This window comes from Onychomys torridus, chromosome 1 (assembly GCF_903995425.1).
Source record: "Onychomys torridus chromosome 1, mOncTor1.1, whole genome shotgun sequence".
NCBI lineage: Eukaryota > Metazoa > Chordata > Mammalia > Rodentia > Cricetidae > Onychomys > Onychomys torridus.
In genome coordinates this window covers 53,812,539-53,839,810 of record NC_050443.1, presented here as the reverse complement: position 1 = coordinate 53,839,810, position 27,272 = coordinate 53,812,539, and the positions used below count along the sequence as shown (strand labels likewise).

The window sequence follows — 27,272 nt, the reverse complement described above, 5'->3', positions numbered from 1 at the left end:
CCAAAGAAGGTTTTCTCTTTACTGTGTAATTTTTCTCAGTAGTGTTTAGTAGGTTCATTGTTACAGTCTTAAACTTCTTCTATTGAATTTACTTTTTAACTTTTGATTACATTTTAGGATGTTTAGTTGTTTCGGTAAGATGCTGGGGATGAACCCCTCTTGCTGTTGAGTAGGTCAGTGCTCTTGGCTGAGCTCACCATCCTGAGTCCTCTCACCCTGTTTTTTTCATCTCATTTTTATTCTGTACTAGAGTCCAGAGCTACACTTAGAGAGAACTGCAGTTAGAGTCTAGAGCTACACTTAGAGAGAACTGCAGTTAGAGCCCAGAGCTACACTTAGAACTGCAGTTAGAGTCCAGAGCTACACTTAGAGAGAACTGCAGTTAGAGTCCAGAGCTACACTTAGAGAGAACTGCAGTTAGAGTCCAGAGCTACACTTAGAGAGAACTGCAGTTAGAGTCTAGAGCTACACTTAGAGAGAACTGCAGTTAGAGTCTAGAGCTACACTTAGAGAGAACTGCAGTTAGAGCCCAGAGCTACACTTAGAACTGCAGTTAGAGTCCAGAGCTACACTTAGAGAGAACTGCAGTTAGAGTCCAGAGCTACACTTAGAGAGAACTGCAGTTAGAGTCCAGAGCTACACTTAGAGAGAACTGCAGTTAGAGTCCAGAGCTACAGAGACTAAAGCAGTGGTTTTCAACTGTGGTCGGGAGCCTTTAGGGGTTGAATGACCCTTCGATGGGCTGCCTAAGACCACCAGAAAACACAGATATTTACATTATGATTCATAGCCATAGCACAATTATAGTTATGAAGTAGATATTTACATTAAAATGCAACTATTTACATTATGATTCATAACAGCAAAATTACAGTTATGAAGTAGTAACCAAAATGATTGTATGGTTGGGGCTCACCACAGCATAAGGAACTGTATTAAAGGGTTGCAGCGTTAGGAAGGTTGAGAACCACTATCTACAGCTCTGGTTGAGTATAGAACTGTGGTGAGAGTCTAGAGCTATACTTAGGATATAGAGATACAGCTGAATGTAGAGCTATGTTTGAGTGTTACATATTTATCTGATACTCATAAATTTGCCCCTATAACTTTTTTGTGTTACCAGTTTTCTTTGTATTTTTATTTAGGGGACCATATTTCTGCAGGTACAGGTTTTTAAGTGTCTTTCTTATGTGAATGCTTTTTATATCTTGCCTTACTTAATATACTGTAGAATGTCAGTGTTGAATAGAATTGGTGGAAGCAGAACATTCCATACAGGTCTTTGTTTTTTTACATTTTGGTTAGGTTGAGGCAGTTCTTGGACATAAATAAAGATTTGGCTGAACCCGTTCCTGTCATTTGACTTCTTGTTTTCATGTTTCATGTCCATTCCTGTTTCTCCTTTACTGCCTTGCTTAGTATTTACAGTTTTAGAGTACTATTTCACTCCTCTCTTCATTAGTGTTACCGTTTTAAAATTGTTTATTCATGGATTCGCTAGGGATTTTGTATTGTAGTCTAATCTTCAGGTTAATGCCAACTTAATTCTTAAAAAGTATAACAACTTTGTTCCACAATGACTCTACTTTAAATTCTCATTATGTTATAAACTCAAGAACACAACAGGGAAATTACTGTTTTTAAGGAAACATTGAAGAGAGAAAGATAACATGTGTTTTTATCATTTCCAGGTGATCTTTATTTCTTCCTGTGGAGGGTTTTCTTTTAGCTCAGTGTTTCTTGTAAGGCAGATCTATAAGTGGCATATTTATTGTCTTTATTTACTGCTGGTTTGTTTGTTTGTTTGTTTTTGAGCTGAGGATCGAACTCAGGGCCTTGCGCTTGCTAGGCGAGCACTCTCTACCACTGAGCAAAATCCCCAACCTCGCACTGCTGGTCTTTTAAAAAAACATTGATTTTTATTTTATTTTATTTTTTTATTTTAGTTCTGCCTGCATATATGTCTTCAGGCCAGAAGAGGGCATCAGATCTTGATACAGATGGCTGTGAGCCACCATGTGGTTGCTGGGAATTGAACTCAGGAGCTCTGGAAGAGCAGTCAGTGCTCTTAACCTCTGAGCCATCTCTCCAGCCCTAAAAAACCATTTTTATTTGTGAGAATGTTTACGATCTTCTGATGGTGGATTGAGACACGCCACCATGGTGACTAAGCTAGCTTCACTACAGTGGTTACTTGAGCAGATCGCAGTCAGGCTGACCCTCCTTCCTTCTCTGCCTTCCTTCCCTTCCCTTGTCTTCCCCCTCTTCTCTTCCCTCCCGTTTTACTCTCTCTTTTCTTCCCTCCCACCCTTCTCCCCCGTCCCTCACCACAGTATCTTTCTGGGAGGAGAGTTCCCCTGCACCCTGCCTACAGTGCTGTCTCATAGTACTGGGCTTCTTCTCATCCTTGGGTTGGCTTGGACACCCCCACCCCCCACCCCAGCTGCCTCGTGTCATTTTCCTTGGGGGAAATCTAGCGTCACTCTTGGCTTCTACCCACTGCAGGCCAGCTGTCACAACTAAAAATATCCACAGACGTTACTAGTGTCTCCCTTGGGGAGCGAGGGGTCACCATCGACTGGGCCGCTTTCCTGGCTGCCAGCTTTCCATTATTTGCTGCACGTGTGTCCTTTCTCATTGCTGTTCTTTGTCCCCTCAACTCACTGGTCCCCCTGTCTTCCCTGGAGATCACAGTCAGCAGTGACCGCCGTATCAGTTAGTTTACCCAGTTTCCCATATCCGAGAAAAGCAGCTTCAGAGAGGGTTGATGGTGCTGCTTACAGTTCTAGCACGCAGCCCATGGTGGCAGGGGAGCCGTGGTGGCTGCGGCGTGAAGCAGCTGATCACATTGCATCAACAGGACACAGACAGCCACGAGTGCTGTGCTCAGCCCCCTTTCTCTTGCCAGGGCCAGTGTCCACATGCTGAGCCACCTGTGTGTGAAAGTTTAGACTTACATTGTACTTTTTCTCTTCTCTTTTACTGAAGATTCAGGGATGGACAAGTTTTGCCTTTCCTTGCATGAGGGATTGGAAGTTGTTGTTTTTTTAATCCCCTCAAACCCCCCCCCCCCCCCCCCGTTCAGTTCTTATTTTGTTGTGAAAATGCTCTTCCTTCCCTGTGGGTAACTAATGGTGACAATTTCATCTATAGGTTTGAGTTTTGGGAAGATTTTGAAGAAGACCATGGAAAGGGGAGAGAGAATGGTTATCAGAGTCTTCATAAGGTACTAGAGCCTTTCCTTCTTCGGAGAGTCAAGAAAGATGTGGAGAAATCCCTTCCTGCCAAAGTGGAGCAGATTCTCAGGGTAGAGATGTCAGCCCTTCAGAAACAGTATTATAAGTAAGTTCCTGCCATGAGGTAAATAATTCATAAGTAATCCGTGCCTTTTAAAAAGTAAAATCTGAACATAGTTTGGTTTTTCTGTTTGTTTGTTTTTGTCTTTGTTTTTAAAATTAAGTTTATAACCTTGCAGATCTTGGCAAGTGCTCAAGAGTAAAGTTTTCTATTTTTTTATTTTGTTTTTTGAGGCAGGACCTCTCTATGTAACTCTAGCTGGCCCTGAACTCAAGAGTTCCAGCTGCCTTCAGAGTACTAGGACCAGGCCTAGCTCTAAGCTTTGCTTTCTTAGAGCAGTAGGAATTGAACTTCAGCCTTGGGCTGGCTAGATAACAACTGAGCTTTGTTCGTAGACTCAGCACAGGATTAAATTGAAATTCATAATCAATTAGGAAAAAAAGGGAAGTTGTTTTTATTTGCATAAGTGAGAATTTACACAGTACTTTCTCTTACATAAATGACCCAGAGTTTGTCAATCAAAACATTTTGGGGGAGGGTTTTATTTATTTTATGTTGTCTGTATATGAGTGTTTTGCTTGCATGTATGTATATGTACCACATGCATCCCTATTGTCTGCAGAGATTAGAAGAGGGTATCAGATCTCCTGGAACTGGAGTTAAGGATGCTTATGAACCACCAAGTGGGTCCTGGGCCCCAAACCCAGGTCCTCTGCAAGATCAGCAAGTGCTCTTGACTACCAAATCAACTCTCCAGCCCCTAATTTTTAGTGCTAATAGTCCTATACTAAGCAGGTGTTGGTTAAGCGAGACAATGTTTGTTTTCCATTCAGTAACTCTCCTATGAAGTTTTTAATGCTAGGCATTCTTCTAGCTGTTTGGGAAGGATGAAGATGAATGAAACATGTCCCTTCTGGAGCCTTGCTGTATCCTAGAAACAGGTCATTGCAGTGCAATCTCATTGAAAGTTCAGCAGAGGTAGCACTCACCGTAGTACAGAGTGAGCACTCCTTCCTTTCTAGCATTCCAAGCAGCACAGGCAAGCCACATTTTTGGCTTACCGTTTTGTACAGAAATTCAGGAATAAGGTAGCATAAAATGTACTTGTTATGAGCTTTCACATTTAATTTTTGTAAATATGATGCCTTTATATATATATATATTTGCATGTTTCTGGGAGATCAAACTCGGTGTCACATGTGCTGGACAGACACTGCTGACCTATAGGTGACCCTAAGTCCCCATTTAACTTTTAGAGATATTATTATAGGGAGTTTGAAATATAAGAAAAATAGTATGGTATTTACTCATCTGCTCATAATCTAGCTTCAGTGGTTATTAACTCATGGCCATTAATTAATTTACCCATATCTTTTCTTCTACTCCAGTCTTAGTGTGTGTCTCTAAAAGAGAAAGACTTCTTATTCTTCAAAAATTTGCTGTGTTATCATACCTAAAAGTAGTTAATGATTCCTTAACCATTTAATAATATCCGCAGAGCATAGAGGAATTGAGAAATAAGATACAGGGATGGGATAGTCAGAACTAAGGATATATAAATAAGCCATATGGAAACCCACGAATTTGTAAGCTAATTAAAAAAAAGTATACATATACATACAAACATGTACAGATATGTGTATGAGTGTCTATGTAACCTTCTACAATTGTCTTCCTTTAGTGTTGTGATCAGTGAGGTTGACGTACCCAGTAGGATCATTGAACTTTTTTTTTTTTTTTTTGGTTTTTCGAGACAGGGTTTCTCTGTGTAGCTTTGGAGGCTGTCCTAGATCTCACTCTGTAGACTAGGCTGGCCTCAAACTCACAAAGATCCACCTGGCTGTGCCTCCTGAGTGCTGAGATTAAAGGCGTGCGCCACCACCGCCCTGTGTCATTGAACTTTTTACTTCTGCATGGAGATGTGAATGATCACGATTAGGTGGTAGATAGAAAGTAAAAGTCTCTCTGTCCTTTAGCTTTTATGTCTTATGGTACCATGAACTTTGTGTATTTGAACTAATGTTTTCAATTTGCAGGTGGATCCTGACCAGGAATTACAAGGCTCTCGCCAAAGGAACAAGGGGCAGCACATCTGGCTTTCTTAATATTGTGATGGAGCTGAAAAAATGCTGCAATCACTGCTACCTGATCAAAGCTCCAGAGGACAATGAAAGGGAGAACGGCCAGGAGGTCCTTCAGGTGCTGCTCCTTCCTCATGCTTCTTCCTGCCTTCTCCAGAGTGACGGAGGCTTGCTTAGATTCTGTTGTAGTCCAAGTGCTCCTTCTCTTCCTTGATTACCCTTCAAGGCACATCAGCAGAAGCTTCCAAAAACATGAGACAAGCCAGACATGAGCACTGGTGCGGGCTTGATGGGGATGTGGTGGAGGCAGAAGGGTCTGAGGGTGAGGCCAGCTTATTCAGGGGTCACTTGGGCTGCATCGTGAGACCTCGTCTCCAAACGAACAAAAATGATGAGGAAACTTGAGTAGAATGCAGGAAGTATTGTACTATAGATGCCATGTTTAAAGACCATTTCAGCAGTGCTGTGTTTGAGTTAATGACTGAGACGTCTTCTGAATCTTCAGTCCCTAATCAGGAGCAGTGGGAAGCTGATTCTGTTAGACAAACTGTTGACAAGACTCCGAGAAAGGGGAAACAGAGTCCTGATCTTCTCTCAGATGGTGAGGATGTTGGATATTCTGGCCGAGTACCTGACTATCAAACACTATCCTTTCCAGGTAAGGTGGCTCAGGAACTGGGCTTACACAGTCTAGCTGTCTGTCCCCTCTCTCTTCTCCACTTTCTTGGAGTTGGAGACAAGTTTTCTTACCTGAAAAACATCTGAAATTAAGGTTCTAGGAAGGCCACAGTTTTTCTTCATGCCTTTAGACTACTGTATGATGAGAATGAACATGTGAAGGTCATTCTTTAAAACAAAACAAAAAAACCCCTCTCTTTTTTTTTCTTTCTTGTTTTTTTGAGATGGCATCTCACTATATAGCCTTGGCTGTCCTGGAACTTAACTGTGTAGACCAGGCTGGCCTCAAAATCACAGAGATCTTCTTGCCTATGTCTCCCAAGTGCTGGGATTAAAGGTGTGTGCTACTATGCCCAGCAACTGTTACTATTAGAATTGAGTGAGCGAGGACACATGCATAGCATTTGTGTGCCGTGGTGCCTGTGTGGAGATCAGAGGATAACTCTGAGCAGTGGTTTCTCTCCTGCCACTATGCTCTGAGCTCAAGCTCAGTTCCTTAGGCCTGTGTGACAGATGCTTCCTACCCGCTGAGTGTAGCTATGAACATTAACATTAAGGATAAGGTGATAGGAAAGATTGGCAAGAGAAAAGTGTCTGTCCTATCTATCCGTGTCTGTTGTCAACATTGACAGAGGTAAATGTGAACCTGATTATAGGATCCCAAATCCTAAGAAGAAAAGAGGCAGCGTTGTTTTATCTTAACCCTGTAGAGTAGGACCTTGGTTTGAGGCTGGGAGCAAAGCAGGAGTTCTTGAAACATCCTGGTCCCCAGAGCAAGTTGTAGTGACTTCTCAGTAGACTTGTCTCAGTGTTCCTTATTACTGTGACTTGTAGGAGGACTTTCTTATTTCAGATACTGGCTGTGAACCTGCCTTTGCAAATGCCTTTGGGTCCCTCCCGGCTGTGCAGATTTATTGTAGATAAAGGGAGTAGTAGTAGTTGTAGAGAGTGCAGGGGCTCCCATCTGTAGATCTGTTGTTTGGGTGGCTATGGCCTTCATGACCTTGGGGAGATGGTGATCTTTGCAGTCTCTGCTTGGATCAGCTTGACCTTTTATAAGTTCAGTGTTTCAAGAGATGATTTTAAGGGATGAAGTGTGAAAGTAGTTCTACATACTGAGAAATGCCTTTTATGTACAGCATTCAGTATCTGCTTTGTATGTATTGAATATTTTCTGTATGGTGACAGTTTTGTACCTGGAAGTGACATATTTTCTAACTAAAAAAAAAAAAACAAACAAAAAACAAACAAACAAACAAACAAACAAAAAACTTCTTCTCCGAGTTTGAGGCCAGCCTGATCTATAGAGTGAGTTCTAGGACAGCTAAAACTTCACAGAGAAATCCTGTCTTGAAAAAACAAAGAACAAAGCAAAACGAACAAATAAAAACCTCTATGCACAGATGAGTGCCTGAGGCTCAGGTGGTGATACAGTTTTACTATTTGAACACTTTATAGTGACTTTAGAATGTAAATTTTAGAAAAAGCTGGCATATATGATTATTTAATTTGAACATTTTCAGTCGTTTTCAAATGTTATGTTTTGGTTTGTCTAGCACTCAGTGTTTTTGGCCATATTGCTCTAAAAAGTATTGTTTTTCTGTGGGAGCCACTTATTAAGTGACTAGAGGTACTATCTCCTCATCACACAGGCTGGGTTTTCATCTCTCTCCTTGTAGGTTTTGGCAGACATTCTGATCCTTGGGTAAGACTAGATAGTCCTTTGAATCAGAAACTTCTGACCTTGAGTTTGTAACTGGAGAGCTTGGGTTACATCAGCCATGCTATTTACACAGGACCCCTTCCTAGTACTTTGCCAATGATTTCCAGTTATTTTTACTTAGTATGTGTCTGAGAGACTGAGGTTTCAAGTCTGATGTTCTATTCTGAGTGAGCTGATCTTCCTCACTTAAGATTTTTCCTCTGGTTTATTTTTACAGCGCCTGGATGGTTCTATCAAGGGAGAAATCCGAAAACAGGCATTGGATCACTTCAATGCAGATGGTTCTGAGGTACATTATGCATGGCTTTATTATTTGGACGACTTGGACTTTGTATAGGGGGACATCTTTCCAGCTTAATGTATTCTGTTTCAGAAACATTTTGTAGCAGACTTCTGTCTTGACAAGAACAGGAAAGCCCTACTATAGAAGAGGCCTTATTTGTTGTCACTCACCATGCAAGCATGTACATGCTTCCCTAGCTCCCTTGGTCTGAACTAGTCGTGTTTTCTACTGGATTACCAAACTTAGGGGTTTGAAAGAACAGCAAGGCAAGGGCACAGCGGGCCAGGCCAGTTGTGTTAACTTTGATGCACATGTTGTCAAAGGTTCTTCTCTGCCCTGTCCTGGTGCTGATGCTTGAACAGTGTGTCTGCCAAGGTTCAGTTATGTTAGACTGAATGGTGGGATGTAGCCCTTGCTCTTTCTCTGTCTGCTTCATAGCTACAATTTTACATTACTAACTGTTCTGCTTGGAATTGGTTTTGCAAAATGTTTTGGTTTGGACACACCTATATCAGAACTACTTTAACCAAGTTGGAAACCCTGAGTATATATAGTCTGCATATCAATTGGTCAGGTGTCAGATTTAGGAGAAGTGTGGAAGAGCTTTCGTGTAAGAGACACTAGTACCATGTAGGACAAAGGGTTCAGTGGAGTCAGCCTAGCAGTGTTCTGGACAGAATTCTAGTTTCTAGACGCATAGGTTTCTTTTTTAACAATTTTATGTTCTGCTGCCTAAAGGGTTTTAAATTTAAACTCAGTGCCTCTTTCATTATTTCAGAATGATAGGCCGTCTGTCTCTGAATTTCTAGGTGGTCCTAGTAAGACAGTGTTCTGGATGCTTCCTTCTCTGAAGGGCGATGATGTATTGAGGACTAAGACTGCAGAGTTAGACTGTGAGAAACGTTAGTTTCGTCTCTCTTTCTCCGATTTCTTTAACTGTAAAATTGAAGTGGATCCAGGCCTTACTTTGTAATATTGCCATGAGGATGAAATGTAGTAAAAAATGAAGTGCTCATCACATTTCTTGGCATGTAATAGGCACTCAATAAAATACCAGCAATTTTTTATTGTAATGTTTATCTACTCTGTTTCCTTGTCTTAATTTAAAAGATGATGTGAGTTAAATACTTTATTTCCTTTTCAGAGAAAATCCGAAGTTTATTTTTTTTATGTAGTTTTATTTTTTGGTTCTCATTCTCTGATAGCCATATATACAGTATGGTTTCTTTGAGGTTCTACAGCCTTTTAAAGTTAATTTTAGAGTTGATCTGGGGAAGGTACTATATGCCCACTTATCAGATGTTGTAGATGGTGAAGAATACCTAAATGTATCCTTGACCCTAGTGACACAGTCTTCACACATTGCTGTCTGTATCTGTACAGATTGAACCATTCATCACAATGCATCTACCTGATTGTAACCTTTTTTTTCTTTTTGGTTTTTCGAGACAGGGTTTTTCTGTGTAGCTTTGCACCTTTCCTGGAGCTCACTTGGTAGCCCAGGCTGGCCTTGAACTCACAGAGATCCGCCTGGCTCTGCCTCCCGAGTGCTGGGATTAAAGGTGTGCACCACCACCGCCTGGCCTGTAACCTTTTTTTAAAAAAAATATTTATTATTCTTTTATATACATTGGTGTTTTGCCTGCATGTATATCTATGTGAGGGTGTCAGATCTTGGAGTTACAGACAGTTGTTAGCTGCCATGTGGTAGCTGGGAATTGAATTCAGGACCTATGGAAGCGCAACCAGTGCTCTTAACCTCTGAGCCATCTCTCCAGCTCCCTAATTGTAATCTTGCTGTACATGATTTTAGCTTCTTTTGGTCAAAATTATACTTGGATGGTTTCCCCATGTTATTAAGAAGCCTTGGGGATATCCCCCACTTCCTACCCCCGCTATGGGGCCAAACCCAGGTCCTTGTGCATGCTAGACACTTTGCTGCCAAGCTACATCCCTAGCCCAGCACCTTAGAGTTTGATTCTTAGTGTTTTTCATGCCTCTGCTGTTACTTTTGTTGTATGTGGGTGACTCCTTCGCCTGTACATGTGTTCATATTCCATATACGCCTGGTGCCCGAGGAGCCCAGAAAAGGATGCTGGAAGCCTTGGAACTGGAGTTACAAATGGTTGTGAGCTGACATGTGGGTGCCAGGAACTGAACTTGGGTCTTTTACAAGAACAGCAAGTACTCTGAACCACTGAGGTAGCTTCCAGCCCCTGCTGTTTCTTTAGCCATTTTATTATTGTTTTTATTTTATTTATTATTGTGTCTTGATGCATTTTGTTTACTTTCCTAAAACAATTTATAATTATATGGCCTATGTACAAATACTCCTATTTTAGATTACTGTTAGCAGTGTCAAGCTTCATAATCTTTTTAACCATTATTTTGATAATATACATAAACAACATGCAACTTACATTATCTTTGTGACACTGAAAATTGTTCATGAGACAGTGTGATGTTCAGATGTCATTTACAGTTTAGCATCTTACCCCAGGCTGTTTGCTGTGGCTCTCTAGGACTTTCTAAGAGAGGCATCCATGTAGTATTTGTATTCTCAGCTGGTGACTAATTTTTATTATGATTAATTGAAATTCTTGGAAGGTAGCTGTCTCCCAGTTTGTGTTTTCATGGCTTAATGCAGTTGATTATGACTGTTAGAATGTGAAGAACTTTCTGCTCTTTCTGTCTGCCTGCCTGTTTGTATTTGTCTGTCTGTCATCTGTTAAATATATCCATTTATTGAGGTTTATTGCCCAAGTCAGCAATTTATTTACTTAGTCATTTTGTTTTGTTTTTAGAGACAGAGTCTTTTGTAACCCAGAGTGGTCTCAAACTCAGTATATAACTGTGGACAGCCTTGAAATCCTGACCCTCCTGCCTCTTCTTCCTGAGTGCTGAGTGCATGCCACTATACTTGACCCCAGGCCAGTTTTTGAGTGGTAGTTTTGTACTCAGAAGGCATCAATTTTTGCAGGCAGGTGAAATGGCTTAGCATACTTACACACACATACACTAAATAAAATGTACAAAAGAAAGAATGGAAAAGAAAAAAGAATGTCTCAGCTTTTGATAGAGATAATCATATGCTCTGAAAATAGTGATATTAAGCTTTTTTACATGGCTGTGCAGTTTACCTTCCCTTTGTCCACATGTTTTCCTGAACACTCACCTAGAGAGATTAGGCAGGATGCCATATTGCTATGGAAACTAGAAGATGTTAGGGCCGGGTCTTTGCCACACACAGTGGTGATGGTGGTTCTCGTGCTTCTCAACAGTCTTGTTTCATGAGTTTTGCTGTTTTCCTCACTGCCTAACAAATGGATTTACTAACACCTTACATGCGCAGTCTCCCTTTTCCCAGAAAGCATGCATTTGGGTAGCTTGCTAAAACAGCCGCACAAAGGCTGAGCGTGTGTGCTGCTTTTGGTTAACCTGTTGCATACACTGGTTTTAACTGGGACATGATTCCCTGTCCTTGCTGTCTTACTGGATTCTGCTTTTCTTCTTTTTTCCCTGCACTGACACTCCTCTTAATCAAATGGAAACCCTCTGTGTCTCAAGTCCTTTTAGCCTCCATAAAGTTTGTCCACCATCCCTCACTTTTCCTCACACCTGCAGGGCTTTCCGGGTGTGAGGGCTTATTGGACTATGAGAGTGTCTCTGACAAGGCCACTGCATAAAGTAGTATATTGCATTGTGTACAGGACTTCTGCTTCCTGCTCTCCACACGGGCTGGGGGCCTAGGAATCAATCTGGCTTCAGCGGACACAGTTGTCATCTTCGACTCTGACTGGAACCCCCAGAACGACTTGCAGGCACAAGCCCGAGCACATAGAATCGGTCAGAAGAAGCAGGTCAGTGGGTTCGGTCTCTGGCAATCAGTTGGGCCTGCAGGCAGAGGTTTAGTCTTACCCAGAAGACTGTTTGTACGATGTTTGTTTCCCTATTGCATTGCCTTCTCTTTATTAACTTGTCTTTGGGCCTCCTAGTGTAGACTCTTAACCTATCTGTATTTGAAAAGTACATGACGGGGGTTGGGGATTAAGCTCAGTGATAGCAGGCACAAGGTCCTGGATTTGGTCCTCAGCTGAGCAATGACAAAACAATAACAAAAAATAGGGTAACTGAAAAGTATGTCATGAGTGACTTTCTACATAGTCACCAGGAAAGATGTAGGAGGAGACTTAGAGCTGAGCCTTTCCTGTGTTAAGAGCATGGCTAACTAGTCAGGGCAGTTAGTCTTCTCCATAACCATGTAATCTGCAACGTGTTGGAAAGCCATAGGCTTAGGTTTTTGTTTGGTTTGTCTGTGACTCTCAAAGATTGCTTTCCTATTGGCTAGCTTAAAAGTTCATATGTGGCTAGTGATTCAGATTTTGTGAAGATTGTTAGGAAGATGTTGGTCAAGAAGCAGGCTGTGGTTCTGTAGAAGCATTTCTCTCTAGGAGTGTAGCCCATTACAGATAACACACATTCTGCACTCACATCTTTGCCTGCTTGGACCAGCAGGTGTAGTCATAATGTGTACAAGAGAACAGGTGACTTTTCTTCTCCCTCTTGAATTTTGACAGAAGTAATTTTTGCTTTAAATGGAAATGAACATAACATTTCCCTTTTTTATAGGTGAATATTTACCGCTTGGTTACAAAGGGGACTGTGGAAGAGGAGATCATAGAACGGGCCAAAAAGAAGATGGTGTTAGACCATCTGGTGATTCAGCGCATGGACACCACTGGCCGGACAGTCCTCGAAAACAACTCAGGAAGATCCAAGTAAGTGCAGAAAGCCCAAGAGACGGAGCCAAATTGTTTCCACCAGGATTTGATAGGCTTTCGTAGGGTTTCACCACAGGAAGTATCTGTCCACTCTTGATGCTGTAAGGATGCTGCTGCCCTTCCCTGCCCCCATTTATTTTCATGGATGTGTGTTTCTGCATGTGGAGGTTGGAAGCAAGAATTGGTTTTCTGCTTTTGTCATGTGGTTTCTGGGGACCAAACTCAGGTTGTCAGGCTTGGAACAGAGGCCCTTACTCACTGAACCAGAAGAAGGCTTCCATCATATGGGATAGGGGAATGAAGAGAGGTAGTCTCAGCGTGGCAATAAGATGCCTTTTCTCACTGAGCCATCCCTCCAGGCCCTGCTTGAGATCACAACCGTGTTTCACTCCCACAGCTCTAATCCTTTTAATAAAGAAGAGCTGACCGCCATCTTGAAATTTGGAGCAGAGGATCTCTTCAAAGAAATTGAAGGAGAGGAGTCAGAGCCTCAGGTAATCAACTCAGAGCCTGGAAAGGTACTTTTGTAGCCACTATGGGAATCAATATGAAGGGTCTCAAAATTACAAATGGAACTGCCATATGCTCCAGCTGTAGCACTCCTGGGACTATACCCAAAGGGACCATAGTGAGGTGCCACCAAGATGCTTCCTAGCCATGCTCACTGAGCACTGTTGACAATTCTGAATTGATGAATCAGCCTGGGTGTCTACAAAGCTCCATTGTGTCAGTGCATATGTGAAGTTACGTCATTTGTAGGAAACTTTGATCTGGAAGTCATCACTTCAATGAAATGAGCCAGATTCAAAAAGACAAATGTCACATGTGTTCACGAGTACTGTTCAAGTATATGATTTCCTTAAAAGGAAATGTAGTTGTAAAATCCATCACTTTTTTTTTTTTTTTTTTTTGGTTTTTCGATACAGGGTTTCTCAGTCTCTGTGTAGCTTTGCGCCTTTCCTGGGACTCACTTGGTAGCCCAGGCTGGCCTCAAATTCACAGAGATCTACCTGCCTCTGCCTCCTGAGTGCTGGGATTACAGGCGTGCACCACCACCGCCCGGCTAAATCCATCACTTTTAAAGTAAAGATGCACTATTAGAAAAATGTTTTTTAAAGGATATTTTGTGAGCATATAATTTTGCAGGAAGCAGATTCCTTGTTAGTTTTTTTTTTTAATTTTTTTTTTTTTTTTTTTAAATTATCTGTACAGAAGAGGGCACCATATCTCTTTACAGATGGTTGTGAGCCACCATGTGGTTGCCGGGAATTGAACTCAGGACCTCTGGAAGAGCAGTCAGTGTTCTTTACCTCTGAGCCATCTCCCCAACCCCATTGTTAGAGATTTTTATCAAGAAAGTAATTATTTGAAGGCACAGGGATTCTTTTTTTCCTTGCCAAGCTAAAGCTCTTATGACATTAAAGAGGAAAGGGTATGGCACTGAAGGACTCTGCATTTTTCCATAGTTTCCTTTCTTAGGACTTCTTGAATTTCGTCTCATCCTTTGATTAAATATCAGTGTGAAGTGTTAGGCATGAACAACATAGACTGAGGCTGTGAGAGTGAATAGGATGTGGTAGGGAAGCTGTCTGGGGCGCACACCTGATGCTTTAGTAATGCTGAGACTATTGCTCCTCACTGTGCCTGTGTGGTCTGTGTTCCTTCAGGAGATGGATATAGATGAAATTTTGCGCTTGGCTGAAACCAGAGAGAATGAAGCGTCGACTAGTGCAACAGATGAGCTTCTGTCACAGTTCAAGGTGGGCAGACGTGGTGGGAGCCAGCACCCGCCGCTGACTTAGTAACAGTGACTCCCGCGTCTAGAGCACTTGTTTTTGTACTAGGCTTGCTGTTTCCTGTGCCTGAATTAACTCACGCTCAATGTTAGTAACAATATAAGCAAAGGCCTGGAAGTATGCAGGGACATAGGAAACATTCATGATGCCATTTGCCAAAGAGATGTCAAAGACATGGGAATTGTTGGTGACAGTTGGGAGATGCCTAATAACTTGGTTAAACCTTTTTTCCCCTCTTTTCTTTCCCTCTCCACTCTCCTTCCCTTTTCTCCTATTCCTTACCCTCTGCCTTCTTCCCTCCCAAAGGGAAATAAAGGGTTGTGGAATCATGGCTGAATATAGAAACTGTGGACACCAGATGAATGGGAAGTGGCATCACTGAGTATAGGTGTTTATTAAAAGGTTTAGGAGAGGTAATTATGTATAACAGACAGCAGGACTAAGTGAGCTAAAATCTTTAGAAAGATGTTGCTACTGTATTTCTAGGTTGCAGGAAGAACTTGAGGATAGGCAGATCCTGAAGAGACCTAAGAAGGAAGAAAGCTGATGGCGCATTGCCCCAGAGGAGGCAGGGAACAATATAATCTAAAGCATACCTTCAGAATTTGGTTGGAAAGAAAATGGAACTGATCACGTCAGTGAAGAGGAGGGGAAATCTGAGAAGTCAGTCTGTGACTGTAGTTCTGCCGAGAGGCGGAAAGCACTGGGGCAGCTGTGGGTTAGACTGTGAGTGTGGGGCGAACTTGATAGGCAGTCATCTAGATCTAGATGGGTCTTTGCTGTGGAGCTGCTCAACAGGATCACGTGACTTTCTCTGGCACTACTTGGTGTTGGAGAGATTGGGTCCCTTAGCAATCCTAGGATGGGAGGGAGGTTGGTCTGGAGGGCACAGGGGAATCAGAATAGCAAGTGGTTTCAAAACGCACGTGGGAACCCGGCTGATTCTGTGCAGGTTAAAGAAGCAGGAGAAGGTTGAAGGTTCCAGTAGTGTTAGGGACAGTAGGCTGGTTGGCGCTGAGGGAGAAGTGGTGTGTTCTCACTGGAAGCAGGGCTTTGTTGTCTGTGCTCCCTGGTTGGCTAAGGTGGATTGTCTTCATGCAAGACTGAGGAGGGGGCTGGGCAGAGTGGTCCAAGAGCTCTTGGAATACAATTCCCAGAATTCGTTCTGGGATGCAGAGGACAGGGTGGAAAGATAAAGGATAAATCACTGTGGCTTGTCTTAAATTTGGTGTCTTATAACAGTATCATAGACTGGTTCATCTAAATAAGAGACATTTATTTCTTGTAGTCCTGAAGGTTTCTGAGATCATGGTCCCAACATGTTGAGGTTCTGTGAGGTCTGTCATCTGACTAGCATATTGCTGTCTTCTTACGTTCTCACAAGGCATAGCGAGGCCCGAGAGCTCTGTCCCTTGTGTATGTAAGGTGACAGCTAATCCTGCCATGAGGACTGCATTATCCTGAGCTAATCACTTCCCAAGGACCCCTTCCTAGTATTGCCAGATACTGGCATCAGGATTTCAGCACTAATTTCTTTTAGTTGTAGTTGTGCAGGGATTTGAACCCAGAATCTCACATGTGCTATGCAAACATTCTGCCACTGAGCTATAACCCTAACCCTGCAACATATGAATTTTTGAGGGGACACAAACATTGAACCTGATTCTACCTCTGTGACTATCCTCACAGTTAAACAGATGTGATTTTATGATATTTTGATTAGAATCTTACATGATTATTTCGATACAGAAAAATTCCACATGCTGTAAGGTATTCAGATACAGTCAGCATAGTGCTGGGTACTGTTCCTTCCTGAGTCCTTTTTGTCCTATGTTTTAATACTTGGGGAAATAGGATTAACACGAGAGGCCTGCTTACCCTCAGCCTTTCTGTTTATGGAGTGAGTACTTCAGCACAGTTGGTGTTATTTTTCTCCTTAATCCTTTGTCTCAAGCCTTGATTTAGTGTGTTGGAAACAGCAATTTAAGAAAAAAAACAAGGTTACCATTTTATTTAGCAATAACAGCACTTGTGTTATTCTTTGCTATTTTTGAAATATTTTAAAGTATGTGATACACATTAACTCCTTTGATATTTACAGCACGTCTGTGAGGAAGTATGCATTGTATTTACAGTTGGCTGAACTAATGTACAGGAAGGCTGTCACCTTCCTTCCTTCCTTCCTTCCTTCCTTCCTTTTTCTTTTTCTTTTTCTTTTTCTTATTTTTTTTTTTTTTCAATAGGGTTTCACTATGCAGTACTGGCTGTTCTAGAACTCATTCTATAGACCAGGCTGGCCTCAAACACAGAGATCTAAAGAGCTGGGATTAAAGGTGTATTGTACCACCAGCACCACCCAGGGAGGCTGTTAGTTTCTTTATATGACACATAAGTGCAGCTGTGATCATTTCCCAGGCAGAATGTTTGGCCCATCACTCACAATACTACCTTTGGAAAAATTAATTCCCAGCTACATGACATACCAACTTATATTCATATTTATGTTTATTGTTTTTATTTGACTCCTTAAAAATTCCAGACCTACAGCCCCCAGGATAGCTCACTGAGTAAAGGTGCTTGTTGCCAACCTGAGTTCGGTTCCTGGAGTACACATTGTGGAGGAAAGAGCTGACTGATACAGGTTGTCCTCTGACCTTCACAATAGGTGCAGTGGTGTGCGCATGTGCACACACACACACACACACACACAGACAAAATAAGTAAATTCATATATACAGTCCAGACCAAACCAGTTGTAAACAGTGCTTAATTTGACAGAGTGGTGAGATGGTTTGTTTTTTAACAATCTCAGAAATTATACATCTCTTTTTTTTTCTTGAAATTTAAAAAATCTGGTTGTAAAGATTAAAATATCATTGCTGGAAGTTAAAGAGTTAAGTTTTACTGCATGCCGTAAGATTTTGATTTGATTTTGTGTTAGTTCCACATGACTTTGAGGGATGGAAACTGGAAAGGCCATTTTGTGCTTCATGGGACACTTAGGCTGGGAAGGAAGGCGTGCAAAAGAATATGAAACCAGAAATGGGGCTCTGACAGATGGCCAGGGCCTTCCAGAGTGGGCTCAGCTCTGCCTGTAGCTCTGGTTTGATAGGCTTAGATGGTTTTCTTTCTTGGGGCACATATCATTTGAGTACAGATACCTACAGGTTTGGTAGGGAATAAATGACATGTTTTCTAGATATGTTTCTGTTTTCTGCCTAAGATTAAAATGTACTCTTGAGCACATATAATCTTTACATACCTTCTACTGCTTACCCTTCTGATAAAAATGAGTAAGGTTATGGGTGGACTAGATGAGTGGGGGCTGGCTTCTGCTGCTCATCACAATTAGGGAGATGCAAGGTCATCATGGATGATTAGGTACCAAATATTTTACATCTAAGCAAATTAAATTACACAGTGAGTGTGATGCAAATGAAATACACGAATGATTTAACAAACTTTTAGTAAAATTTACAAATTTTTTTTAATCTTTCTGTGTCCATTTCCCTAATTTTTAATAAAACTTTTTGATGAGCCGATAGCTTTGACAAGTTGATTTGGGGGAAATAAAAGGTGAGAGTAACAAAAATAAATTGATTTTGATTATGTAACATTAGGAGTCCTATTACAGTGTTCTAAATTACAAATACTCATTAAGTCGATGCTCAGCAGCTGGTGTCTGCAAGTGGAGAAATATCATGTGGGGTCGTTCCTTCACTTCCAGGTTGCCAACTTTGCAACAATGGAAGATGAAGAGGAGCTAGAGGAACGTCCTCACAAGGACTGGGATGAAATCATTCCAGAGGAGCAAAGGAAGAAAGTGGAGGAGGAAGAACGACAGAAGGAGCTAGAAGAAATCTATATGCTGCCGCGAATTCGTAGTTCCACTAAAAAGGTGAGGGGAACATATGCCTGGGCCCTACGCAGCATCAAGTGCAGATTTGTCAAGGGTGAGGCCTTGGCACAGGCCTGCAGGGATGCAAGTGGGGATGCCAGGGCTCCAGGCACACGCCTGTGACTTGTCTCCTAGTCTTTGCAGATTGGCTTTTCAAGAAATGACTGGATGGCTTCTGAGTTTGCAGAAGTTTGTATTTTGCCTTTGAGGTTAAAACTGCTGACAGTCTGACAGTTTGGTTCTCATCATTACTGTCTTCAACTTTCAGAGCGCCAGATCTTTTTGTCCTTAAATGTTTATAGTACTAGGTCTAAATAGTAGAAGGTTACATGACTAATAGGGGACATGCACAGGCTGTACAGCCTAGTCAGTCTTTTACAAGCACTATTTGATATCCCCCCCAGTATCATTGAAATTAAGAAAACAAATTTATTAACCATTTTGTTGGAGCTATTAAGCTTGTCTAGTATCATGGTAAATCAGCATTGCCTTCTGAGCAGCTCCTGCATGCCAGACATAGTTCTGAGTGCATTTTCATTTCCTGATGCATTTAATGCTTATGAAAACCCTGTCTCAAAGGGACTATCACGCTATTATCCTCATTCACAAAGGAGAAAAAGACAAAGAAAAGTAGTTAGTTGTCTGAGGAATTACTGATTCATATTGGGTATCATATATATTATAGTGTAAAAATTAGCCAAGTATTTTTAATTCAGTACATTTAATCATTGCAAGATCACTGGGCGTATGACAGTTTCTCTCCCCTTACTACCTGACACCTGACACTTGTTTAAGGAAAACTGACTTGTCAGATGTGATGGGATGTCTGAGCACTAACAGTTAAGCTGCGCTGCTCTCAACCCTCCCGTTTCTGGACTTGACACTTGCTGAAGTGCGACTTTGCCTCATTCATTTGTTTTCAGGCTCAGACAAATGACAGCGACTCTGACACAGAGTCAAAGAGGCAAGCCCAGAGATCTTCTGCTTCTGAGACTGAGACAGATGACTCTGATGACGATAAGAAGCCGAAGCGCAGAGGGCGCCCCCGAAGTGTGCGCAAAGACCTGGTGGAGGGCTTCACGGATGCAGAGATCCGAAGGTTGGTGGAGTCTCTGACCCTGGCCAGGGGGACTCTGACACTTAGGACAGGGTAGGCAGAAGGTGATCATGGAGAATGAGGTCTTCCCGATGAGTTCCTGCAGTTTCCCAGTGAGGGCTTTCCTACTTTCATCACGTTTTTATTTTAGGTTTTGGTGGGGCTGCTTTATGGGGGTGAGGTAGGTCTCACGTAGCCTAGCTGGCCTTGAGCTCCTGTGAGACAGAAGGGCCCTTTCTTTGAGGTCCTTAGCCTCTTGCCTTTACCTCTGAGTGCTGAGGTCATAGGCTCTTTTCCATCTTTTTATTTCCTTACTGTTTTCTGATTCTTGAAAATCAAGAAACGTTACTTCTCATTGGGGCCTGCTGTGCTCAGTGGGCAGTCTTCAGTACTCCATTCTAACTGCCCTGTTTCCATTGCTGTCTCTGGGGGGTCTGTTGTTGTTGTTTGTAGTTATTGGTGGTTTCCATGGAAATTTCAGGTGACATCTGGATGCTTAGCGCCTTATGTTAGTGGTTTGTGAAACTCTTAGCTGCAGTTACTCTCCTTCCTCTTTCCATGCTGCTGGCCCACAGTTCCTCACATACTGGAAACCCCTCGACACAACTGTATAAATCAGTTCTGTGAAGAGATCAACCCAAAGTAGTTGCTAACTTACTTCTTCATGTGGTTTGAGCTACTGCGTAATGCCCTTGATTCCTGCCTGAAGGGTTCTCATTTAGTGGTTTCTTTTTTTTCTTTTTTTAAAATTTATTATGTATACAGTGAGTGTTCAGCCTGCAGACCAGAAGAGGGCACCAGATCTCTCATTACAGATGGTTGTGAGCCACAATGTGGGTGCTGGGAATTGAACTCAGGACCTCTGGAAGAATAGCCAGTGCTCTTAACCTCTGAGCCATCTCTCAGCCCTAGTGGTTTCTTTTAGGGTGTGTCTGCTAAGGATGAATTCTCTATTTTTCAGTTTCTGGCAGTATCTTTATTTCTGTTTTGCTTATTGAGTCTTCATTCTTTTTTGTTGTTGTTTGTTTTGTTTTCAAGTTTATTGTAGATGTAACAGTCTTATTAAATAAGAAACACAGAGCCAAATGCAGAGTTAAAAGCCAAGAGGTCAGAGCAGTAGCTAAGAGCTGATACTAAAAACCCTTTCTTACCCTTCACTGCTGCTGTCATCCTTCCCCTCAGAAAGAAGCCCACTTCCTGTGTGTCTGTCTTTTTATTGACTTTCTGTTCTGCCTTCTTATTGGTTGTAAATCCAACCATATGACCTCCTCGTCACTGCCTGTCTACACAGACCTCCAGGTCTTCTATGGTTGATATTGAGATTAAAGGTATGTGTCTCCATGCTGGCTGTATCCTTGAACACACAGAGATCTGCCTGTCATGTGATCGGGATTAAAGATGTATGCCACCAGCGCCCGGCTTCTGCTATGGCTTGCTATTAGCTCTGACCCCCAGGCAACTTTATTTTTTAACATACAAATAAAATCACATTTCAGTACAATTGAAATATTATCATAGTTTATTGATTCTTTTTTCTCCTGATCCTTTACTGATTCCTCCCATTTCAGTCTTTGTACTTTTCAACTCTAGAAATTCTGTGTGTCTCCTTTTCAAATTTTTCTGTTCCTTTTCCTTCCCTGTCTTAGAACCACACCCAAGGCTGCATGCATGCTGGGCAAGTGCTCTCCTCCTGAACTGCCTCCCTGTTCTCTAATTCTTATCTCTTCCAACCATCTCTTATTAGGTAACTCTTTCATTCCTTAGGTATAACTTGCCCGTGTCCATGTGCATGTTTACAGTACCAGATTGTTGTCTTCTGAGTCCAGGTTCCAGACTTCTTAACGTAGTTTTCTTGTTGGCCTTTGTCTTCTTTCTTTGTGCACTCTACTTGCTTCTCCATGTGCCATAATTTTGTTTTTGTTTGAAAACCAGATGGTTGGTTGGTTGTTTTTCAAGACAGGGTTTCTCTGTGTAGTCCTGGCTCTCCTGGAACTCCCTCTGTAGACCAGACTGGCCTTGAACTCACAGAGATCTGCCTGCCTCTGTCTCTGGAGTGCTGGAGTTAAAGACATGCACCACCAGCACCTGGTAAAAAGCAGATGTTGTAAGTAGTGTAATATGGAACTCTGGTCCTCATAGTTTCCCTCACTAGCCAGTCAGATGCTGTTTGTTCTCCGATTCCCCTCAAGTGTTTTGTAAAGTCTGTTTTCCGTCATGTCCTTCAATGTCTCTGCTCCTTTAGCGGAGTGATTAGCAAATGACAGGCAGATCTCAGTTGTTCCAGCTAGCAAGTCTACTGACCTCTTTGAGGAGTTTGGTATGGATCTTGTGTAGTGCTTCTGCAAGTCTGTTCACAACTGTGCCCTGACCTAGACGATCTGCACACACAGAACTGAAGTTAGGACCATCCCAGATCTTCCCTTTGCATTTCTGCAAACCTGCAAATGTGTGGTCTTTTTGATTCCTAGGAGTATGTCAGAACCTTTCAGGATATTCTGTGGGCATCTTACTTCCAGTTGTTTTTAATTTTTGACTAGTGTTGTATTATCTCCAAGAAATGTGCCCCAGACCACTGTTGTATTAAACCTTTGCATCATGATTATTACCAGTGACCTGTGGACATGAGTGTCCATAAAGAGTTCCAGTTCATATTAAGAAAGACAAACCAGGAGATGGCCCAGCAGTTGACAGCATTGACTGCTCTTGCAGGGGACCCACATTTGAGTCCCAGCACCCACATAACATCTTACAACTGTCTATAACTCCAGTTCCGGGGCATCTGACTCCTTCTTCTGGCCTCCCTGGACATCAAGCATTCACATGGCACATAGATATTTATGCAGCCAAAATACCCATATACATAATACTAATAATTAGTAATAGAAATACATAATTAAAGGAAAGAATAAAAAAGTCAACCCTGAGAACCGCACTTTGGGGATGTATAGTTAAGTTAGTATTCTCTCTTTGGAGATGGTCCTCCGTGATACCTCAGCCCTGCCCTCCTCACGGGTGGCCGCCACGCAAGGAGTCTCAAGAAGGAATTGGAAATAAAGCGAACTGCAATGATAGAAAGTTCTTTGCTCTTACTGAGACTCAGTCATTTTCTTCAGCAAATGCTTCAGATACTTCTGTGTAGTTTTTAGGTTTTCCATAGAGTTGACTTTGGCAGTTTTTATTGATGGATTTGTTATTTTCATGGAGGAGAACAACAAATGACTTTATTTTTGGATAAGCTTATTGTGCCATTGAAGATTATTTTCACATTTTCAGTGCTGAGGTTGAACCCAGGGCCTGGTGTATGCTAGGCAAGAGCTGCCTTCCATCATCCTTACTATTTTTAAATCCCAAAGCCTACTGTTTCAGCCAGGAAAGATTTCATTTTCTATTAAGGAGAAATGTAGGGTCAAGGCATAACCCTCAGGTTCACTTTCGTATCTAAGACTTCATTAAGTTTTATATGCAAATTCTTTCTTTCATATTGTTGCTTAGCTGTTCTCATATTTAGTGCTGTTGTTACATCTTCCTTTTTTCCTAGTGTCTTTCCTTACACTGTTACATTACCAGTTTTCATAGTAACTTGGCATATTACAGTGAGGCTTTGATGTGCTGTGACATCTTGCTTTTTATTGAAAATGTTGGTAGTTAGCATGCAATGGTGAGGGGACATGGGGAATGATGAGCATGATTAAAGGTAGAGACAGTGGAAAGATAAGATTGGAGCTTTGGTTCGAGACAAGGGTGGGCAACAGTTTTGTATAAGTTTTAAATTATACATGTGTATACATATGTGTGTATTGTATATAGTTCTGCTTAGTTTAGAAAATTGTGTCGTAGAAATCTTACAGCTGTATCATAATCATAAAATAATGAAAAATATTGTGATTTAGAACTCAGCATAGAATTAATGGACTGAATTGGCCACTGAGTAAAGATGTAGAGTTTTATCATATATCATAGTAGAGCTGTTGTGCGCATCTTCCTTCTAAAAAGGACATGCCAGTGCGATTGCAGTTCCAGTCCGGTCTGTCACTGAGAATAAACTTGGTGTCTACCTTGACTAGTGCTTGAGTCCTGTAAGTTGACCGGTTCATAAACACTCAGTAGTCACTTACTAGATGTAGGGATTGTGTCAGTCTCCTGACAGTTGGTGTGGCTCATATTTCCTGACAGGATATTGTGGCATTTGTACAGTTAATACTTGTGTTTTTTTTTTTTTTTTTAATTCATTTTGTTGATCATATTCTTAGGTTCATCAAGGCTTATAAGAAGTTTGGTCTCCCTCTTGAAAGGTAAGACCAATAATAGATCTGTCTTCTTTTTACTTGTTTTATATAGCAGCAGGCTTTTTTTTTCTTTTTTTGTGACGGGAGGTAATACTTTCTATTTAATACTAATGCTGGGAACAGTTTTTCCACCTAAGGGAGACACTGTTAAGACATGACTCTATTGGGCACATGTCCGGTTTTGGAAAGATGGCACAGGTGGTGGCTGTAGACTGCCCATTCAGAAGTTTTGTCTGAATGAGGGAGATGAGGCTCACTCATGCAGACTGCATGGTCATGAGTGGTCCAGGAGGGATGCTCACAGGGCTCCATTCCACAGTGAACGTAGTTAGTTCTTTGATTTAGGAGCATGGGAGGAAAATGTGGCTTTTGTGATTTCATGATCTAGTGATGTCATGAAGATAATATAAAGAGCTGTGTTATCTTGGCAGTACTATGGAAAGTGTCAGTTACTGCTGCTCAGAGTACACATTTAGAGATTGGGTTTTTAACAGAAGTGTCTGGATATTTCAAATAGTTGAATATCTTGTTTTTTACGAAATTGTCACATAACCTTCAAATAAGAACACTGGTTTAAAGGACATGTCAGGTGCCTATCTCTTAGAAACTTCTGGGTTTGGTGGAAATCCCAAGTGTGTGCCTTGGTTTTGTCTTTCCATTGGGAGAGGAAGGAGAGATACAGTAAGTAGTCCATTAACAGTCAGTACAACATCTCTCTGGGACTGTTTGAGCATCCAGATGCAAAATTCTCATCTTTAAAGAAGTTAGTGTAAAACCCACTGGATGTGGGCAAGTGGGTCTGTGAGCCTCTAGACAGCCTGATTTTAATCAGTGGATTCATGCGCTTGGTATGCCATAGAGGTGAATTGAATAAAGTATTTATCCTGTGCTTCTAGGAGGATTGCAGTGGCTAGCACAGAAGAAGAGAAAAGGAACACAGAAAGGCAAACTAATGAGTGTATTCTTTAGGCACCTCACATGCTAAGTTGCAGACAGCTCATTTGTAGAGAACACAGTCTGATCCTTTCTCTCTGATGTTAGGGTGGAATATCCCAAGGCAGTTCTTTTGTTGTTGTTATTTGAGACAGGGTTTCTCTGTGTAGCTCTGGCTGTCCTGGAACTCACTCTGTAGACCAGGCTGCCCTCAAACTCAGAGATCCACCAGTTTCTGCCTTCCCAGTGCTGTGATTAAAGGCATGAGCCATCACTGCCCTGGTCCTTTTTTTTTTTTTTTTTAAAGATTTATTTATTTATTATGTATACAGAGTTCTGCCTGCATGCCAGAAGAGGGCATCAGACCCCACTATAGATGGTTATGAGCCACCATGGGCTGCTGGGAATTGAACTCAGGACCTCTGGAAGAGCTCTTGACCTCTGATACATCTCTCCTGCACCAAGGCACTTCTTGATGATGAATGTGCCTTAGTTACTACACAACGTTCTTGTTGGCCTTAGACTCACTCATACGGGAAGCATCTTTCAAGAGCAAGCACTTAGGAGAGACATAGCATTATGCAATAGAAAAGTGGCACAGTGTCTTGATCTTTGTCCTTTTTTCAGGCTAGAGTGCATAGCACGTGATGCTGAACTAGTGGATAAGTCTGTGGCAGACCTGAAACGCCTGGGGGAACTGATTCATAATAGCTGTGTGTCAGCAATGCAGGAATATGAAGAACAGCTGAAAGAGAATGCCAGTGAAGGTAAGTCAGTCAGCAAGTCTAATTCCGGGATTCTTCCATATCTGGTACTTATGGGCTGGAATTTCTGTTACGGGTTTTTAAAAACTGTACTTGCAGTTACGGATTTTGAGTTGCCTTTCTGTGAGCTCAGTGTTGTAAGATCCCATGTATCTACTCTCAGATGAAGTGACTTTGTGAATGTATGATGTGATAAACAAGATGAGAGGTTTCTTTGATGCTGCTGTGAAAAGATTAAACTTGGCTGGATTATACAAAGACATTATGGGCCAGAGTAGAGCAGACACCTGCATATTTTAGCTCTGAAGGGTTATAAACCTTAAACACTATGAGATGTAGGTTGTTATCTTATGGCAATTGTAAGATATTTAGAGAATTAGACAAATAATATAAACATTTTGGTTATCTAGAGATTTCCATGGCACTAGAGTTTGTTGTTATTGGGCTGGACATAATTTCTTTCCTCTTAGAAACCAGAAAAGGGACTTGGAGGTGGTAGCAAGAATTCCAGTTACAATATCTAGTCTATTTATAACATCTAGTCTATTTGTATTTGGCAAAATTAAAGAAGATACACTAATCTAACCTATATTTGTGAGTCTAAGGTTTCATATCTAACTTATCTTTTATCATAACTAAGGTAAATTATAACTATCTAGTCTTCAACTACATCAAAGACCTCAGAAGGATATAATAATACCTGAGAAGTGGGAGAAGGACACAAGCAACTTTTGAGAGTCTTACAACAGTAGACAGAGATAGCTGGCAGCCTGAACAGTCATCCAAAGTTTCTCTGTAAAGTTGGGGCATCTGTCTTTAGCCCACAGGTCTAGAGTCTCTCAGTCACTTTTCTCTATGTCCTGTAGAATGTCTGGCAGTTTCCTCTGTTAAGCAGGTACCTGAAGGACCATTTTGCCAAGCAAAGTTCAGTGGTCCCCTTTCTATGGGTCCTGCATGTCCAGTTGATCAAGTAGTCCAGGCAAGAACAGTTTCTTGCCCAAATGGCTATTTTTGCCAAGAAGAAGATAAACTCCATATAGAGTGTCTTTGATGCCCATCCTCCTCTCTGAAGTAAATCCGTGCTGCCAGGAGCAGACATGTCCACTGTTCAGAAAGTCTAAATTTTTAAAACATTTAAAATGCCATATTCTGTAGATCTTTGAAGTATTTGAAGATTACCTGTCTATCTGAAATACATCTATGTATACCTAGAAAACTTAACTAACATGCTACAAGTTTGACTATCATAGAAGACTAATTACTAATCTGTATTTCTTAATTATCCATTACAATTTAAATGAGTTACATAAACATAATAACCTCAAACGAGAGTAGAAATATATATGCGGGGTTGGGGATTTAAGCTCAGTGGTAGAGTTGCCCTGGGTTCGATCCTCAGCTCAAAAAAAAAAGAAAAGAAATATATATGCAGTATAACAAAATTAACTTTAAATCTGTATCAATAAACTAAAATCCATAGTAATGTATAACATTTCAAACACGTTGTTCATTAAAAGTAGGTTCAGCAATCTATCCTTTTATCCTATCATATCTATATCATATCCCCTTCTTTAGAAAGAGATTGCATTTATAATCAACCTGATTTAAATAAAAATATTGGTTTTTCTCTGTCCTACACCAGAGGGCTCTTTTGAT

The 27,272-nt window shown here is 41.4% G+C and overlaps 1 protein-coding gene across 2 annotated transcripts in view; it reads left to right on the top strand.

The window, feature by feature from the left end:
- Nucleotides 1-27,272, top strand: part of Chd2 (chromodomain helicase DNA binding protein 2) — a 113,723-nt gene that overhangs the window by 52,981 nt on the left and 33,470 nt on the right. For both annotated transcript variants that reach the window (XM_036185228.1, XM_036185219.1), the window contains 12 exons: nt 3,154-3,342; nt 5,334-5,496; nt 5,884-6,036; nt 7,997-8,068; nt 11,773-11,922; nt 12,692-12,840; nt 13,241-13,337; nt 14,511-14,603; nt 18,367-18,537; nt 19,461-19,636; nt 23,884-23,925; nt 25,480-25,619. In XM_036185228.1, the coding sequence (XP_036041121.1) occupies nt 3,154-3,342; nt 5,334-5,496; nt 5,884-6,036; nt 7,997-8,068; nt 11,773-11,922; nt 12,692-12,840; nt 13,241-13,337; nt 14,511-14,603; nt 18,367-18,537; nt 19,461-19,636; nt 23,884-23,925; nt 25,480-25,619 (1,595 nt within the window). The remainder of the gene's footprint in view (nt 1-3,153; nt 3,343-5,333; nt 5,497-5,883; nt 6,037-7,996; nt 8,069-11,772; nt 11,923-12,691; nt 12,841-13,240; nt 13,338-14,510; nt 14,604-18,366; nt 18,538-19,460; nt 19,637-23,883; nt 23,926-25,479; nt 25,620-27,272) is intronic.